Raw genomic sequence first — 15,132 nt, forward strand, 5'->3', positions numbered from 1 at the left:
CACGCAGCAACAGCCTCCTCCTACAGTCTCTGTTGACATATGAGACACACGGCGTGTAACGCAAAGCAAACCGTGTTCTCTTCTCGGTCCAATGTTTGTTTTTTTTATAATTTTTTGGGGCTTTATATTATATTGGACAGTGAGGAGAAACAGGAAGCAGGGGGCAGAGAGAGGGGGAATAACACGCAGCAAAGGGCCGTCCGATGCGGGATTCGGGGCCAGCTGCACGTGGACTAATAGCCTCTGTACATGGGGCGTCTGCTGTACCCACTACGCCACAGACCGCCCCCAATATTTGTTTTTACCTCCAATCATAAACCAGTTTTGGCATCAAAGAGAGTGGAACTGATAAAAACAAACAGTATTACGGGGAGGGGGCTCCTAGAAGAGTCGAAATTCAGTCGAAACGTTGAAAAATAATGGTCTGAGCCAGGTCTTCAGGACAAAAGTCCCAACATTCAGCTGCTGACCCTTCCTGCCTCCTCAGGTGGATGTTTAGTCCTGGATGGCATTCACGTGAGCAGTGAGTGGAGGCGTCGCATCTCTGATGCAACAAACCGTCACAGTACTGCACCATTTGGAATCTGATGTGCCGAAGGAGGCGACGCCAGCCACGGTGGACAGAAAACCTGTGTCATTTGCGTCTCTGTCATCGTTTTTAGTCCCTTAAAACGCCGATCGGTGTGGCTGCTTCTCTTGTGAGGTCGAGTTGGAAATAGCATGATTATCCCACGAGGGCCGACGTGGATTCGTGTATTGAAAAATGAAACAAAACACCCATTTCTGTATCTTCCCGTCTTCTTCCAGACATGTTTGGCAGCTTTCTTTAACCGCAATGTGTCCCTCCGGCTCCCTTTAGCCGCAGCTGCGGCTCAGGCCAGAGCAACCATAAAGCAGTCGACTCAGTGGCGTGCTGCAGTACTTGCAGCTCCTTTGTTGTGCCTGGCTACATTGTCCCCTATCAGCAGGAATTTTTAAATCCGAACCTATGACAAACCTCTGTGATCGAAACACCAGTGGGTCCCGGAGGTCCAGATGTTCTGCAACGCCGTCAAAGACAGAACACAGATGGAAATCTGGAAGGAAAAAGTGTGATCTTTTTGATATGAAAGGCCAGGGCTAATTTAACATAACCGAGCGTCTTGGAGCATATTAGCTCTGATCCCAGAGGCCGACCCCGCTGCAGAGGCGGCTGGTTTCGAGTGTCCCCTGAGATTACTGGCTCCGAGGAGCAGGAAGTGGCTTTGTTCATGACCCGCGTTACATTCGCATGTTGGAACGCCGCGTCGATGTTATTTGCAGCTGCGTTTGAGATCCTGCTTGTGTCCCCACTCGCATCAGCAGACCTTGGAAGTATCTTTATGCGCACATAAGCGCAGGCCCGGGAGAGGCACGCACGACACATACGGTAAAGATTTCAACTTCCACAAATCAAGAGAGAATTGTGGCATTTGTTGCGCTGATGTCAGCAGCTCTGAGTCCACAGGAGATCACGCTAAGGAGATTTAGATGAACGGGGAATAACGCGGAACAACGCGTTATCCGGTTTGGACCGCGTCAGCTCTTTGTGTCGTCAGACGTTATTGGGTCATGATAAATTGCGTAAACTCTCCCGGTGCCGTTTTCATACACTCCTGTCACATTTATGCAAAATGCTTTCTCGCCGTTCGTGAAGTTTTCACCGTCAAGGGGGTTGAGTCAAACTGCACTGAATTACGGCCAGTCATTTCCTGAGGCGGAGAGCTTTCTATTTATCTCTCCATCCCCTGGATGTTTCAAATGAGTGGATTGGCTGTTCGGCAGGAGCGAGGGGCGAAAAAGTATCTTACGGCTTTCTCATGCGATTCCTTTTCCCGCTCTCCCCGAGGTGAAGAGATGGTAGAGTCGGACGAACAAACACAAGCGGGCCTTGTGTTTTCACCCGGTGTTTGCATGCAGTGCCACGGCCGGGCCTCCAGCCAACTTCTCCTCCTTTCTCCGCTCCCCAGACTGCAAAAGCACCATTGCCTTCACCTCCACCCCTGTCCCCCCTCCCCTCCCCTCTCACCCTCCCTCCCTTGCCTTTCTTTTCCCCGCTCATCAGGCAAACACAAAAGGAGGCAGAGAGGCAGAGTCGGGGTGCACGTCTCCACGAACGTGGGCAGATTAAGCCGAGGCGATGATGAAGGCGGCCAGGCAGAGGTGAAAGATGACAAGGAAGGGGAGAAAGGGGGCGGCGCACTTTGCCACTACGCCAACACCAGCTGGGATAAGGAGTGCATCCTTAGCTTTCTTTCCCCCTTTGGTAGTCTCTCCACCTCTGTGCTTTCAAAAGCCACATTCGCACTGTAGGAACCTTCTGCAGTTCCTATAACCTTTTCAGGAACGGGGCCGTTTTTTCCCACATTCGCACATACAGGAACTCTGGACCACGGCCCTCAGTTCCTATAACCATTTCAGCTCCTTCTCCTCAGCTGGGTCTGTTCTGGGTTCTATAGGAACACATCTGACGGAGGTGTTTGGTGGTCGGTAGCTACGCCCCTTGTCATGTTGTCACGGCTGAAATGTTTCCTCATACGACACGGACACAACCGGCGCGTGTTTAATAAGTTAAACTGACACGTTGTCTCCTTTGTCTGCGGCGCTCTGCTCTCCTTTCTTCATGAAATGAAGAAGTATGGCCTGCGCTCGATCCTGACTCTCTCTGTGAGCTCTACCAGCGTCCATGTTATACGCCCGATGTGATCGTCCATGATTAATATCACCATCATGCAGACCATGAACACGGTGGCCTCCCCGCTCTCCATATTAGCTTCTTTGTGGTGTTTTTTTCTTCTCTCCTTACTTTTAACGGGTTTTGTTTTGTTTTGTTGTTGAGTGTGGCGCTAAAGTAACACGTCACTGTCGCAGACGGTTGTGTCGCATCAGTCCCGACCTGGTCCCGACTCATGTGCGAATGCAGACTGAAACAGTTCCGCTGAGGAAGGACAGTTATCAGAACGAAATTCGAGGAGGACCGTTCTTAGAACGGCTCTGTCCCAATGCGGCTAAAGGGAGCAATGTCCGAGCAGAAGGGAGGATATGAGGTCCCATTTGACGTGTTAAAAAAAAAAAAAAAAAAAAAGAGCGTGGCGGTGACAGCTGACGAGATCAGTGGCCTGTAATTAGCTGAGGGTGTAGGATGGATTCTCACCCTTTAGTGTTAAAGCCCACACCAACGGAGCCTCAACATATGAAGCTTTAAAGGATAGGCAACAGACATACAGTGAGAACACAACAAGCCTCTGCAGCCTGCTGTGCCTGTAGGTAAAATGATGACTCATTAGTCTACGTGTGAGGTTTCACAGTGAAGCAAAGCGTCTCTGGGTGCTATAAATCTATAGGTTCTGCCCTGGGGTCGCCCCGTGATGATGAAATAATAAAAAATCTTTTCGTGCTCAGGGGGAGAAGTTTTGATCTACAACTGAGACATTCAACCATGAGAGACACAGGTGTGACAAGCCAACTGCAAATAACTAAATCACGTCCGGATTGAACGTGGAATGAGATAAAAAAAGAAAAGAAAAAAAAGCATCTTCGTGTGTTTTGGGAGGAGGGGGATCTCATCTGCGGGTCTGCAATGAAGATAAGACTGACATCCGCAGTGAATCTGTTTAACACCAGCAATAATCATCAGAAATATACCGTCCACTGTTATCCATCTATATTATTTTGTCTTCATAAAAACCCAAACGTTTCATCTTTTAATTCGTCTGAACCTTTATTGAAGAGACACACGTTCAAAGACATCATTTCAATGCCTTCACTGACCGGTTACATTGTGTCTAAGAAACAAGAGGCAAATTGGTGGTGAACTGATCGGTGAGGGTGTCAGGATTGGGTATAAAAGGAGCATCCCCCAAGGGCTCAGTCTTTCGGAGCAAGGATGGGTCATGACTCACCACTCCTCGCCGTACTTGGTCGTGGAATCATCAACGAATTCCAGTAAAAAAAAATAAAATGTTTTTTTTAAAGTTTCTCAAAGCAGGGTTGCGAAGAGGTTTGGCAAGGACTGCGTTTCAGCAGGACGAGTGTGGCTTTGTAGACGCTGTAATAGTCCAAAAGTGTCCAAAAGTGTTGCGAAGTTGGTCACAACGACCCCGACATTTGTTTATTTTGCTTGCATCTGCTCAATAAAGGTTCGAACTGATCAACAAATAATCAATAAATCAGATTTAGGTTTTACACACACATATACATATATATATACATATATATATATATATATATATATATATATATAGGCATGCAGTGACTTAATCGGCCATCTTTAGCTTTGTTTCATAACTTTTGGACTGAGATCTTTACATGTTTGTTTTTTCTTCTTAACAGAGGCTAAATATGCGACCGAGTGCTATTCTTTGCTGTGGATTGCCTCGTCCTTGCTCTGGCGCAGCTTAAAAGAAAACTCGTAAAGTTTTGCCATGTAAAGGTAACAAGGCAAATATCAAACAACATTGAGCTCAATCCATGCTGTTCTACTGCTATTCTGTGCGGTCCAAGGGGCCTCTCACTTCGGGACATGTGCGTGTGTGTGTGTGTGTGTGTGTGTGTGTGTGTGTGTGTGTGTGTGTGTGTGTGTGTGTGTGTGTGTGTGTGTGTGCAACAGACAAGTTACCGTGGTGATTAAGCTCCTCTTTCAAGCTTGGGTCTCATCTGAAGGTGAGCCCTCTCTTTGAAACAGAGGAGCTGGGCTTGTGTCAAATCACCACAAGGGACTCAGCGCTGCCTGAAAAACCAGCCGATGACAGTTGCTGTTTCGGGGATGAGAGGAGCCATCTCACTGCAAAAGGACATCAACCTGTGAGACCCGGCTCTCCCATGGGAACCTGTGCAAGCTTCCCCTGACCCATTGTGCGGACCTCCACATCACCCTGCCTGAGGTTTCCAATAAAATCTTTGATGTCCCGGGATATGGACAGTAGCTGGCATGGAAGCCTGCTAGCCTGCAAGGGGAGATAACTTGGAATACCACAAGATTACGGACTGTGCTAACAGTATAGTGCAGTTTCGTTGTAGCGAACGTTTGTTGAATAGATCGACATAAAGTCGGGACTGTATTATGCGTGTTTTACTTATTTTTTTCCCCATCAGTGCAGTCAGTAGGGCTAGAGGAGATCAAAGTGTGTATTCACAAAACATATATTTACATCCTACAATTCTGTTCTCCTCTGATAAAACACATTTGCGTTGCCCGATCTCACGAGTGTGTGCTGCAAAACAGACAAGCCATGGAGCAAAGTTAACTTTGCGCTGATTTTATCAGTCTGAAAAATGCTACTTTCTAGGGGTGGGACGATATGCTTTGGTCACGATTCGATTGTATCACGATTCTTGATGATTGCGATTCTACAAGTATTGCGATTCGATATAATCAGTAATTGCAATTTTCTTCCTCCTTAAAAAAACAAACAAGTTGAATCATACACTTCGAGAATGAACGTCACTCCCATAAACAACGCACATCAGTCTGTAGCCCCTTTCACACTGCCGAATAACCCGCGTTTAATTCGCGAATTTAGCGTGTCCGCTGTTCCTTTCACACTGCCGACCCGGGCTGCCGCGTCAACTCGACTCGCCTTTCGACCCGCGTCGGACCCTAGTCTTTTTGCCGAGCCGAGTTTGATGTGAACGCAATCGACGCGGGTCGGACGTGGGCGTGACGTGAGGAGTTTAAAAGACAGAATGGACAGCTGATTCAGAACAACAGCGACAGGTGAGGACAAGTTTTACTCTGTTTTAGCCTACATCAAGTTCGAGACATTTTTGAAGATGGCCAACTGGGAAGACAAGGAGGTCCGCGAGCTCCTCAGCCCCCGAGCAGAGGACGTTATTTACCGCCACATGTCGGGGACGGTGAAGGATGGACCTCTGCTGGAAGGGCTGGCGAGAAAGATGGGAGAGCGCGGTTTCCCACGCACCGTAAAGTAACATCTCCATGAACTGCATATATAATTGCAAAAACGAGTTCTCAAGGTGTCCCGCCATCGTTTGTTTGAAAAATTTGATGCAGACAGGTGTATTTAACCCTACCTCCGACGCATGGCTTGTGCCTACGTCATTGTACACGCCCAGCATTTTATGTGTTTCGTGTGACGCTCTGCCACTAGGCAACGCCCCCTGAACTCGGCTTCTGGTGACACGGGTCACCCTGACACGCCAAGCGTTCACATTGCTCGACGCGGGTCGAAGGTGCAATTTGGACCCGCTAAGGTAGCGGGTCCCAGTGTGAAAGGGGCTTGTGTCAGTCAGTCCAGCAGCTGACATTTATTTCAACTGAGACAAAAAGAGGTACTTAACATGTACAGCATTTTTTAAAGTTACAAAATGATTTTGAAAAGTCCACACAGCACAAATGTGGGCCAGTTTTAACATAACTTAATGTAATGAATTGATGAAGTTTTTCTGGACACGGAAATGACTTAATATTATCGATTCGGGGGAGAAACATCGATTTTTAAAATCATCCCATAAAAAAAAAAAGAATCGCGATATGTACATGAATCGATTTTTTCGCCCACCCCTACTACTTTCACTATACGCATACACGGAAGATGTGTCCATTATTTCAACTGGAGACTGTGGGGGCAAAGAGAATGGGTCGGAATTTGAGCTCACGTTCACTCAGGCCCTCTTCCCACTGCCCGTTCAAGATGGAACCGACGCACCTTTGTAACGAATAAACTGTCCTAATCACGTGGGAGTTTATGCTCCTCTAAGCCAGCAGCTGAAGTAGAAATGATTCCATGTGCGAAAGAGGGCGCCAGGTGTCTAGAGGGCTGCCTATGATGTAAATCTCATCATCGGAGGGTGTGAGCCAAGCTCTCTGCAGACAACCATGCACCCACCAGTTTGATGTGACTGCCTGGCTTTGTCTGCAGGCCTTATTTGTGGATCTCTGTCTGTAGATGGCACCACAATGGACACGGTCACCCATGCCGACACTAGAATACGAACAAGTTCGATCCAGTTGGGTTAAGGCTGCCGGGCTTCACGACTGAGCCTGAAATAAATGGTCCGTCGGCGACAGCTGACACACAAACAACGCTGTTGTAATTCAGCTCATTAGACAACGCTTAAAAAGCACAAACTGATGTAATACTGCGCCTCCCCTGTGGGGGGCGTATGTACGAAAAAAGGAACTGTACGATAAAAATTGTACTTTTGCAGATACAGCTTCACGGCTGCTGTTAAGGGCAACTAAAATACTCTACGAACCAGAGTCGTGTCAAACCAAAACCACCGAAACACAAATTAAAATGACTGAAGTGTTCCAAACAGCCTTTCTCTTTGCAATGACAACTCCTCCCACAGGCACAACCGCGCATTAACGAGACCTCGTTTATTCATCACTGTCACACCTCCCTTTGATGGTTTCTGAAGATTTAGTAAAGATTTCAAGTGTCCCGTTTCTTCTTTTAAAACCAAATTCCCACAAAACTGACGTCCCTTCATGCCTCGGGCGTAAATCTTTTTATTTGCCGAAGTTGAAATGATAACACGTAAAACTCCCGACACATTAGCATGCTAGCACCACCACAATGTGACTACGGTATTAAATGCATCCTGTTAGCATTCAGCTCAAAGCGGCAGTGAGTTCACGTAAATGCTCACAAGTCTCTGCTTTCCTCGGTCTTCTACAGTTTACTTCCGTATTAGCCTTCAACAACTTGTTCAAAGTTGACAACAAAACTTTTCCCTTTTCACTCCCACATCAAAACAAGGTCCTAACTGATTTGAGACGTGCGGAATAGCAGAATTGTACAAGCTACAAAGAGATTGATGGGAGACGCATGGTTGGGAATCTAGCAAAGGTTTGAGTAGTCTGACCTGGGCTGTGACACATGGCTGAGATGAAGGGACAAGGACGCCGTTTGTTCTCTAATCCGCTTTCTCATACTGAATTACTGTGGACTCCTTGGGAATCAGTTTCAACCCATTAGATTCGACTGTAGGATCTCCCCACAACATTGAATAATCTATTTACCCTGGAGCGCCCCCTTGTGACTAAAACCCAAAGCTCACATACGTCATGGCTTTGTGGACCGATTAGTGTTTCTGTTGCAATAAAAACAGCATGTAGCTTCTTCGTTATTGGTTTATTTGTGAAACATCTTCACATAGAGATACAAAAAAAAAATTAAAATGTGTTAGGGGTTTAATTATCAGATCATAAACACACAGATACACATCATGTAGTGATATACAGGTCAACAAAAATAGGACACTTTTGGCAAAATACAACTTCAGTGGTTTGTTTTGGATGATCATCAAAAAGTGTAAGTACAATTTTTTATTTCTAACTTAACCGAGATCCTTTATTACAATCAAGCACGCCACAAGAAGATGCTTTAAAGAATAAAAAATATATGCGGCAAGACGTTCTGAAATGCCACATATAAATAAGTGTCATGGGTTGCATTTGTTGAGTTGTGGGTTTCTCTCTTTTTTTTTTACTTTTCTTTCTTTTTTTTTTTTTTCTCTTGCTGCTGCTGAAGGAGCAACAGATCTGCCGACGGGTCACGTCACATGTGCTCGGGGTGGTTCTGCAGACAGGTGATGAACTCTTTCACCCCTTTGCCTTCGAAGCAGATCAGGTAGACGGCTGAAAACAAGGGGAACCTGGCAAGGAGGAAAACACACTTTTTAAACTCATTGGAAACAAACCAAGAAGCCGTTTTCTTTTACATGTCCCATACGCCCACTCACTCCCACCTCCTCCTCCTACTGGGAATTACACATCATTGTGCTCCACAGTGACGTGGCAACTGTGCTTCATCACAAAAGATGACGAAAAATGATGCTACAAATTAGGACTCCGTTTCCCGGAGTAATAAAAACACCTGTGTGCTCATAACACAACAACAACTATGAGTAATACTGCTAATTCCAGAGTGTTAATTAGCTTAAAACACTGTAGGCATGCATATTATATGACTATGCATTTTACTACGCTGCCAGAGGATTGCAATTCTGCAGACTGTAGCTAATAAAAATAATTTAGCACCAAACCAATGCACAGCCTTTCATCTAAGCTCTGATGCTAAAACAGTAAACAACAAAGGGGAAAGAAACTACCTAGTGCTACCTAGATCGTTAGTTGGTCTCGATATGTTGCGCAGATAATAGCCGTTTCTCAATATGCGTACTTGTCTGTACTTGCGTACTCGTGTACTTCTGAAACGTCAACACCCGAAGGACCAAGTACTGTTCCAATTCAAAGTACGCATCCAGACAAGTACGCTCCACATTCCGGGATGTGTGCTTGCTCCGCCCATTTTATCGAGTTTGCTTCTGTGGTGACTTGTGTAGACTTCAGACAGCTTGCTATCCCAGAAAGCAGTGCGGCACGGCAATGATGACGCTTCCGTTCCAAATGCACAATGAGCGTACTTGTGTGCTCAGAAGTCCGTACTTCTGACAAGTCCATACTTGTAAGCACACGAGTACGGACTTGCGTACTTGGGTATTGAGAAACGGCCCCCGTCTCATGCTTTGGTTCCCTTCCCTTTTTTTAGACTCCATGATAAATCAAGGTTATCCAGCTCTGATGGCGTGTGGCCTCCGGATATGCCGGCTACAACCATCACGTGAAAAAACAATCGAAGATAAAAGCTGGCAGTTGCCTCCTGACCGAAAAAGATGAGACGACGTGAGAGTGCATGTACGAACGTGCCTCAGCTCCACTTCTAATCCTCACTGCTCCTCCATTTCTCATCAGCTCCACCCAGTTCGACTGTCCTTGGCCAAACTAAACAAAGACCGAACAAGGGCAACAGCAGCAAGCTGAGGTAATGGGAGCGCGATCTGTACGAGATTTGGGTGCTTCTCTATAGTCGGCGGGAGTTGTAAAAAGAGAACTGTAGCGTCGGAGAAAAAGGACCCCACCTACCCAAAGAGTTCGTGGTCTTAAAGGCATGGTTGGTAATCCTGTTCAGAAATACATTTTGTAATACTGGGTGAAATGGTTCATCTATCCTGAGAGTAATCTATACATGATTTAGAAAAAGGGCCGAAAATAATCAGACCTCTGTGGCAGCTGCAGGACTGAGAAAAAGCTGACCAATCCTCAAAATCAATAAAAAAAAATTAATTAAAAAAAATTTAAAAATAAAAACTCAAAACTCCTCGGGCGAGGACAAAAAAAAACAAACAAAAAACAATCAGATGCCTTCATGTTTAGTTCTGCCCGTTCTGCCTACGCCCCCCTCTGTCGGCTCCCTCCTTCGCGCGCGCATGCGATTTCACCGGTGCCGAAAATAATCATTACAATAATAATATAATAATGTCGGCTGAGTCCCACTGTCAGATGTGCGTTCAAATTTGTGGGGGCGTGGCTTTCGATGGAGCACTGACGGGATGGTTGGGGGTGGAGCTTAGCGGAAGTGGCACTTTCAAATCTTGCTAGCTCTCTTGCTAGCTCTCCAGGATTACCAACCATGCCTTAAATGAGTGGTTTTAAGTCTTCTTTAAGACGACATGATTTTCATTTTGTTGAACGGGTGTGCAAAGTATCCGTGAGTCCGTAGGAACTTAAAATGCGCCGTTTCAAAAACCGAAAGGGCGACGGATACGACGGCAAACACGAGACTTCAAAAATTATCGGTGGAACGAGCCGATTTTTCTTCTGGAGAACAAAACTGATGTCATACTTTTCACAGCCGCACGGGAACCCTTTGTTCAGTTTTATTCCAAGGTAACTGTATCAGAAAGCCGTTTGTGGAAGGAAGCAAACTCACTTGTTGACCATGTCCCTCTTTTGCAGAATCCTGTAGACCTCCGCTGAGGTCTGTGGACCCTGAAGCTTCTGGCCGTTGAGCATTTCTACCTCCAGCTCAGTGATGGACTACAGAAAGACAAAGAAACATACGTAGAAAAAGAAATAAATAAATCACTCATCAAGCGACCAGATCGCAGCTTTCCCTCTTGTGCTGCGTGCCAACTCACCTTGGATGTTCTGACGAAGGCCTCAGCCACTCTGCGGTTCCGCCCTCCGTAGCAGGTGGTGATGAGGTCGGCCACGCCGCAGCTTTCGAGGAAGGTGGTGGAGCTCACCTCTCCTTTGCAGAACAGCTTGGCGAACTCGATCATTTCCATCAGACCCAGCCTGATCACCGCCGCTTTGGTGTTGTCGCCACAATCGAGGCCGTCGCAGAAACCAGCTCCAACTGCAACAATATTCTGGCAGATTTAAAAGGCAAAAAGGACACGACTGATAAGGCCAGGTTATCAAAATAAGGCAGCATGCGTTTTTTTAATGCTCAATAATAGGGGCGTAAGAAAATATCGATACACTTAAATATCGCAATATTTTATTTAACGATACTGTATCGATATTCAACGGCGCTGTATCGATTTTTTTTATTAACAATTAACATGCAAATATTCACGGTGTTCGTACATTTTTGTGTTGCAATTACACCTCCGGCCGCTAGTTGGCAGCAGTCATTATGTCCTCCGCGCCAAAGGAACAATGAAATCCCGCAAGATCAGTTCTCATATTTTTTACTAGAATTGGTATTATTATTATTGTTGTTTTATTGTTGTTAATACAATCTTTGTAAATATTTAGAAAAAATGTTGAGCTACTTGACTAATTTGAATTTCCCCCATTGGGGGATGAATAAAGTATTTTTCTATTCTATTCTATTCTATTCTATTCTAAAAACATATAACAGTTCACCGGCGATGGCTGAGGATGAGAGGCTACAGCCAGCTCCAGCAGCTTTTAAAGCTGATGTTTGGGCATATTTTGGTTTCAAAATAAAGGAAGGCAGTTACAACCACAACAAGAGCCATGCGGTGTGCAAACTCTGCAACACCAGAGTCAAGTACTCGGGCAATACTACAAATTTGCGAGCAAATGTGGCGAGAGTCCACCATGACAATGTAGCATTACAGGCTAACGTGAAACGAGTGGATCCTGCTCAACGAACTATTCAAGATGTTAAATTTTCGAAACTACCAGCGACCTCAACTCGCGCAACCAAGATAGCACAGTCAGTACGGTCTTTTATTTGTAAAGACATGCGCCCTCTGAGTGTTGTGGAGAATGAGGGATTCCGTAATATGATGACAACACTGGAGCCCCGTTACACCATCCATTCCCGACAACACATCACGGACATCGCTCTCCCGAAGTTGTACAGAGAATTCAAAGCGACGGTGCTGGACTCGCTCAGCTCAGCGGAGGGAGTCGCTTCGACATGCGACGCTTGGACTTCGAGGGCCGCTGAATCGTATGTAACTCTTACAGCACATCACATAGATGACCATAAATTCTTTCAAAGAAACTCAATATATCGTTGTTCCTACAGTATATCGTAATATATTGTATCGTTGCCCCTGTATACGTATCGTGTCGCCAGATTCTTGCCAATACACACCCCTACTCAATAACATGTTGCACGCTCCCCGCGAGGGCCTACCTTCAAGGCTCCGCACAGCTCCACCGTGTCGCTCTCTGGCACGACTGCGATGCGGAAGTTTGGCGTCTGCAGCAGCTCTTTGAAGATCAGGCCGTTCGCCTCGCTCTTCGCCCCTGCCGGACGAGTCCGAAACAAAAAAGGGAAAGAAGCGTTGACGACCCCCATTTACAACCACAAACTTCCACGAAGGCCACAAAAGCAGATTCTAACCGATGGTGGTTTCACAGAACTTCTCGTCCGCCACCTCGCTGGCGATGTTGGCTCCCATCAGGACGCTGACCTCGATCTCCAGTTTCTCCCGAATGATGTCCGAGATGAGTTTCAGTCCCTCGGGTCCCTCGTCGATGCCCTGGGTGACAACAACAACAACAAACAAAAAAAAGCAGTGTCAGAGCATCTGGCCTGGATAGAGGCACAGAGCGAGGACTGAATTGCTCAACTCTTCTGCCCTGTGACGTTGCTTCCAAAAAAAAAACAAAAAAACATGATGCAAAGTCTGGGAGACAGCTTCCCCTTTTATGCTCAGGGGAAGATCAGACACCACAGCAGTCAGGGGTTCTTACTTTGATGAGAGATATCCCGACGGTTCCCTCCGTCACGCAGGGCTTAATCTGATCGCAGAGTTTGCTGATGAACTGGTGCGGGATGACGAAGACGAGGATCTTGGCTCCCTTCACGGCGTCTGTGATGTCGGGGACGGCCACCTGGTGAAGCGCCGCCGAAACGTTAGTTTTAGCAGGCTTGTCGACTCGGATCAACTGAAATCTGACCTCAACTTTCACATGTGCGCGACCTCAATAGGTCCTGCGTAAAAGATTCCACCGTTCAGTCAATTAAAAGACATTTGAGATGTACGATCTTGGGCTCCTTTCAACTCGTTGCCTTTTGAGACCCTCGAAGGTTGCGACTGCTTTTAAATTTGACAGCAGGAACAGGTCATTCACACCAATTAAGCAATAGAAATTTGAATCTTAATTTCCCTACCTCAGCTGATATACCTGGTTTAATGTTATAGTTTGTCAGTCATCAAAGCCACACCTAAAATAATTACCCCCCCCCTTTGATCCCACGGCCATTGGATGGCACAAGTTAAGGAAAAGAGCACAAGGGAGGTCTGTCTGTGCCTCCAATCACATGGCAAAGGTGGATAAACAAGATTTGTGGATCAAAGGCAAACAAACTTATCAGGTATTGCCTCACTGTACAGTGTTTAAAGGTCGCAGAGGTGAACTGGATCACGATTGGGTGTGTAATCAAAAGATAAAGCAGCCAATCCCCCAAACATACCACATTCTTGGGCAGCTTGTGACCTTTCAGGTACTTCACATTTTCGTGCTCCGTGTTGATGATCTCCGTGAGCTTCTTCCCTTCGATCATCTCCTCGTAAACCCACATGTTCACAATCGGGTCGAAGCGGTTGGATGCTTTGACATTGTTCCCGACTATCTTGGCAATGGCGGAACCCCTGCGGAAAGGAAAGGAAAACAAATGTACACGTGTGGAAAAATTCAGGAATCGGAGGGTTTAAAGGTTTGAAACCAAACGTGAACCCAAATGCATTGGATTTTCCTTCATTCACCCTGGAGGAAGGTGCAGTTATCATTTACAGTAAATCTACAATATCCTATACACCACTCAGGTAAGAATAGTAACTTCTAATGGAGATTAAAACAGATTAAACACTGTTTTAATGACAAGACAGGCTGCAGAGTTACCACACTTGAATAGATTTTTGTCTGAGCATCAACGACAGCCCATTTCTGTTCTTCCCCTCTTTCTTAAAGTTGCTTCAAAGGCTTTCGTCCATACATTTTCGTCCATGTATTTTTATCAACATACATACATACATACATACATGTAAAGGCAGGCCTATTAGATTAATAGCACAATGGGTTTACATCTGCTTAATCCGCGTTCAGTTAAATGCTGACTGCACACATAATGCCACTATGAGCTCAGAGGGTTGCTGTTGGGTCAAACACGGGCTGGTGAAAAAAACAGGTGAAAAGTTACCAGTTCCCAGATCCAACGATGCAGACTTTCTTCGCAGGCATTTTGTGAGTGGCAAACCCCGAACGCGCTATCGAGCAGCCTGTTGTTCTTTTACCAGCCGTCAACACCAACTTCCTTACACGCCCTGTAAAATAGAGGGAAAAAAACGATTCACTCCTCCCTCCGGCCGCCACGGTTACACCTCCTGCTTTCTCGTCAAGGAAAAAAATGCGAAACGCCCCCCCAGGTAGCGCCTGGTTGACGACGAAGAAGCCCCGCCGCGTCAACGCGTTTCTAACGCTTTGACATTTTTGGCTCCAGTTATGAGGTTTATTAGCCCACCGAACAACTGTTATTAAGAAGCCGAAACGATGCCGCGAGAGTGCACAAGCAGAGGAAAACGTATTTTAAAGTGCAGTGGCGTTGTAACGGTTATCTAAGCATAAATCTTGCCCAGAAACATTGGTGAACCGCTAGTTACGCTATCTAGTTCTGGCACAACCAAAATCAAGCCGAACCGAGTGTTTATTACATTTCCGGTCATTTGGATTTTCAAAACAATGGTCACAGATTTCTTCGTTTCCGATTTACATTAGCAGGTTGGCAATATGATATTAAAGTCTCAACAGCTTCATAAACACTTCAAAAGGTGGCGTCATTTTGTTGAAATTCGAAATATAAGATACCACGGAAT

The 15,132-nt window shown here is 46.0% G+C and overlaps 1 protein-coding gene across 1 annotated transcript; it reads right to left on the reverse strand.

The window, feature by feature from the left end:
* Nucleotides 1-8,102: 8,102 nt before the first annotated feature.
* Nucleotides 8,103-14,946, reverse strand: LOC142391614 (glycerol-3-phosphate dehydrogenase 1-like protein). Its single transcript, XM_075477485.1, has 8 exons — nt 14,460-14,946; nt 13,734-13,911; nt 13,010-13,150; nt 12,657-12,795; nt 12,447-12,559; nt 10,966-11,199; nt 10,758-10,864; nt 8,103-8,640 (listed from the first exon to the last, which is right to left on the reverse strand). Exons 1-8 carry the CDS (start codon nt 14,498-14,500, stop codon nt 8,544-8,546), a joined length of 1,050 nt encoding a protein of 349 aa, XP_075333600.1. The 5' UTR covers nt 14,501-14,946; the 3' UTR covers nt 8,103-8,543.
* Nucleotides 14,947-15,132: the final 186 nt, after the last annotated feature.

The sequence above is a fragment of the Odontesthes bonariensis genome, chromosome 11 (assembly GCF_027942865.1).
Source record: "Odontesthes bonariensis isolate fOdoBon6 chromosome 11, fOdoBon6.hap1, whole genome shotgun sequence".
NCBI lineage: Eukaryota > Metazoa > Chordata > Actinopteri > Atheriniformes > Atherinopsidae > Odontesthes > Odontesthes bonariensis.

What these genes read in the sequence shown, in the direction of transcription:
- LOC142391614 (XM_075477485.1), bottom strand. Translation starts at nt 14,500, where the DNA reads ATGCCTGCGAAGAAAGTCTGCATCGTTGGATCTGGGAACTG. An exon ending in ATCGTTGGATCTGGGAACTG is followed by an intron (nt 13,912 to 14,459) that starts GTAACTTTTCAC and finishes TCCTTTCCGCAG; the next exon opens with GGGTTCCGCCATTGCCAAGA. An exon ending in TCGGGATATCTCTCATCAAA is followed by an intron (nt 12,796 to 13,009) that starts GTAAGAACCCCT and finishes GTTGTCACCCAG; the next exon opens with GGCATCGACGAGGGACCCGA.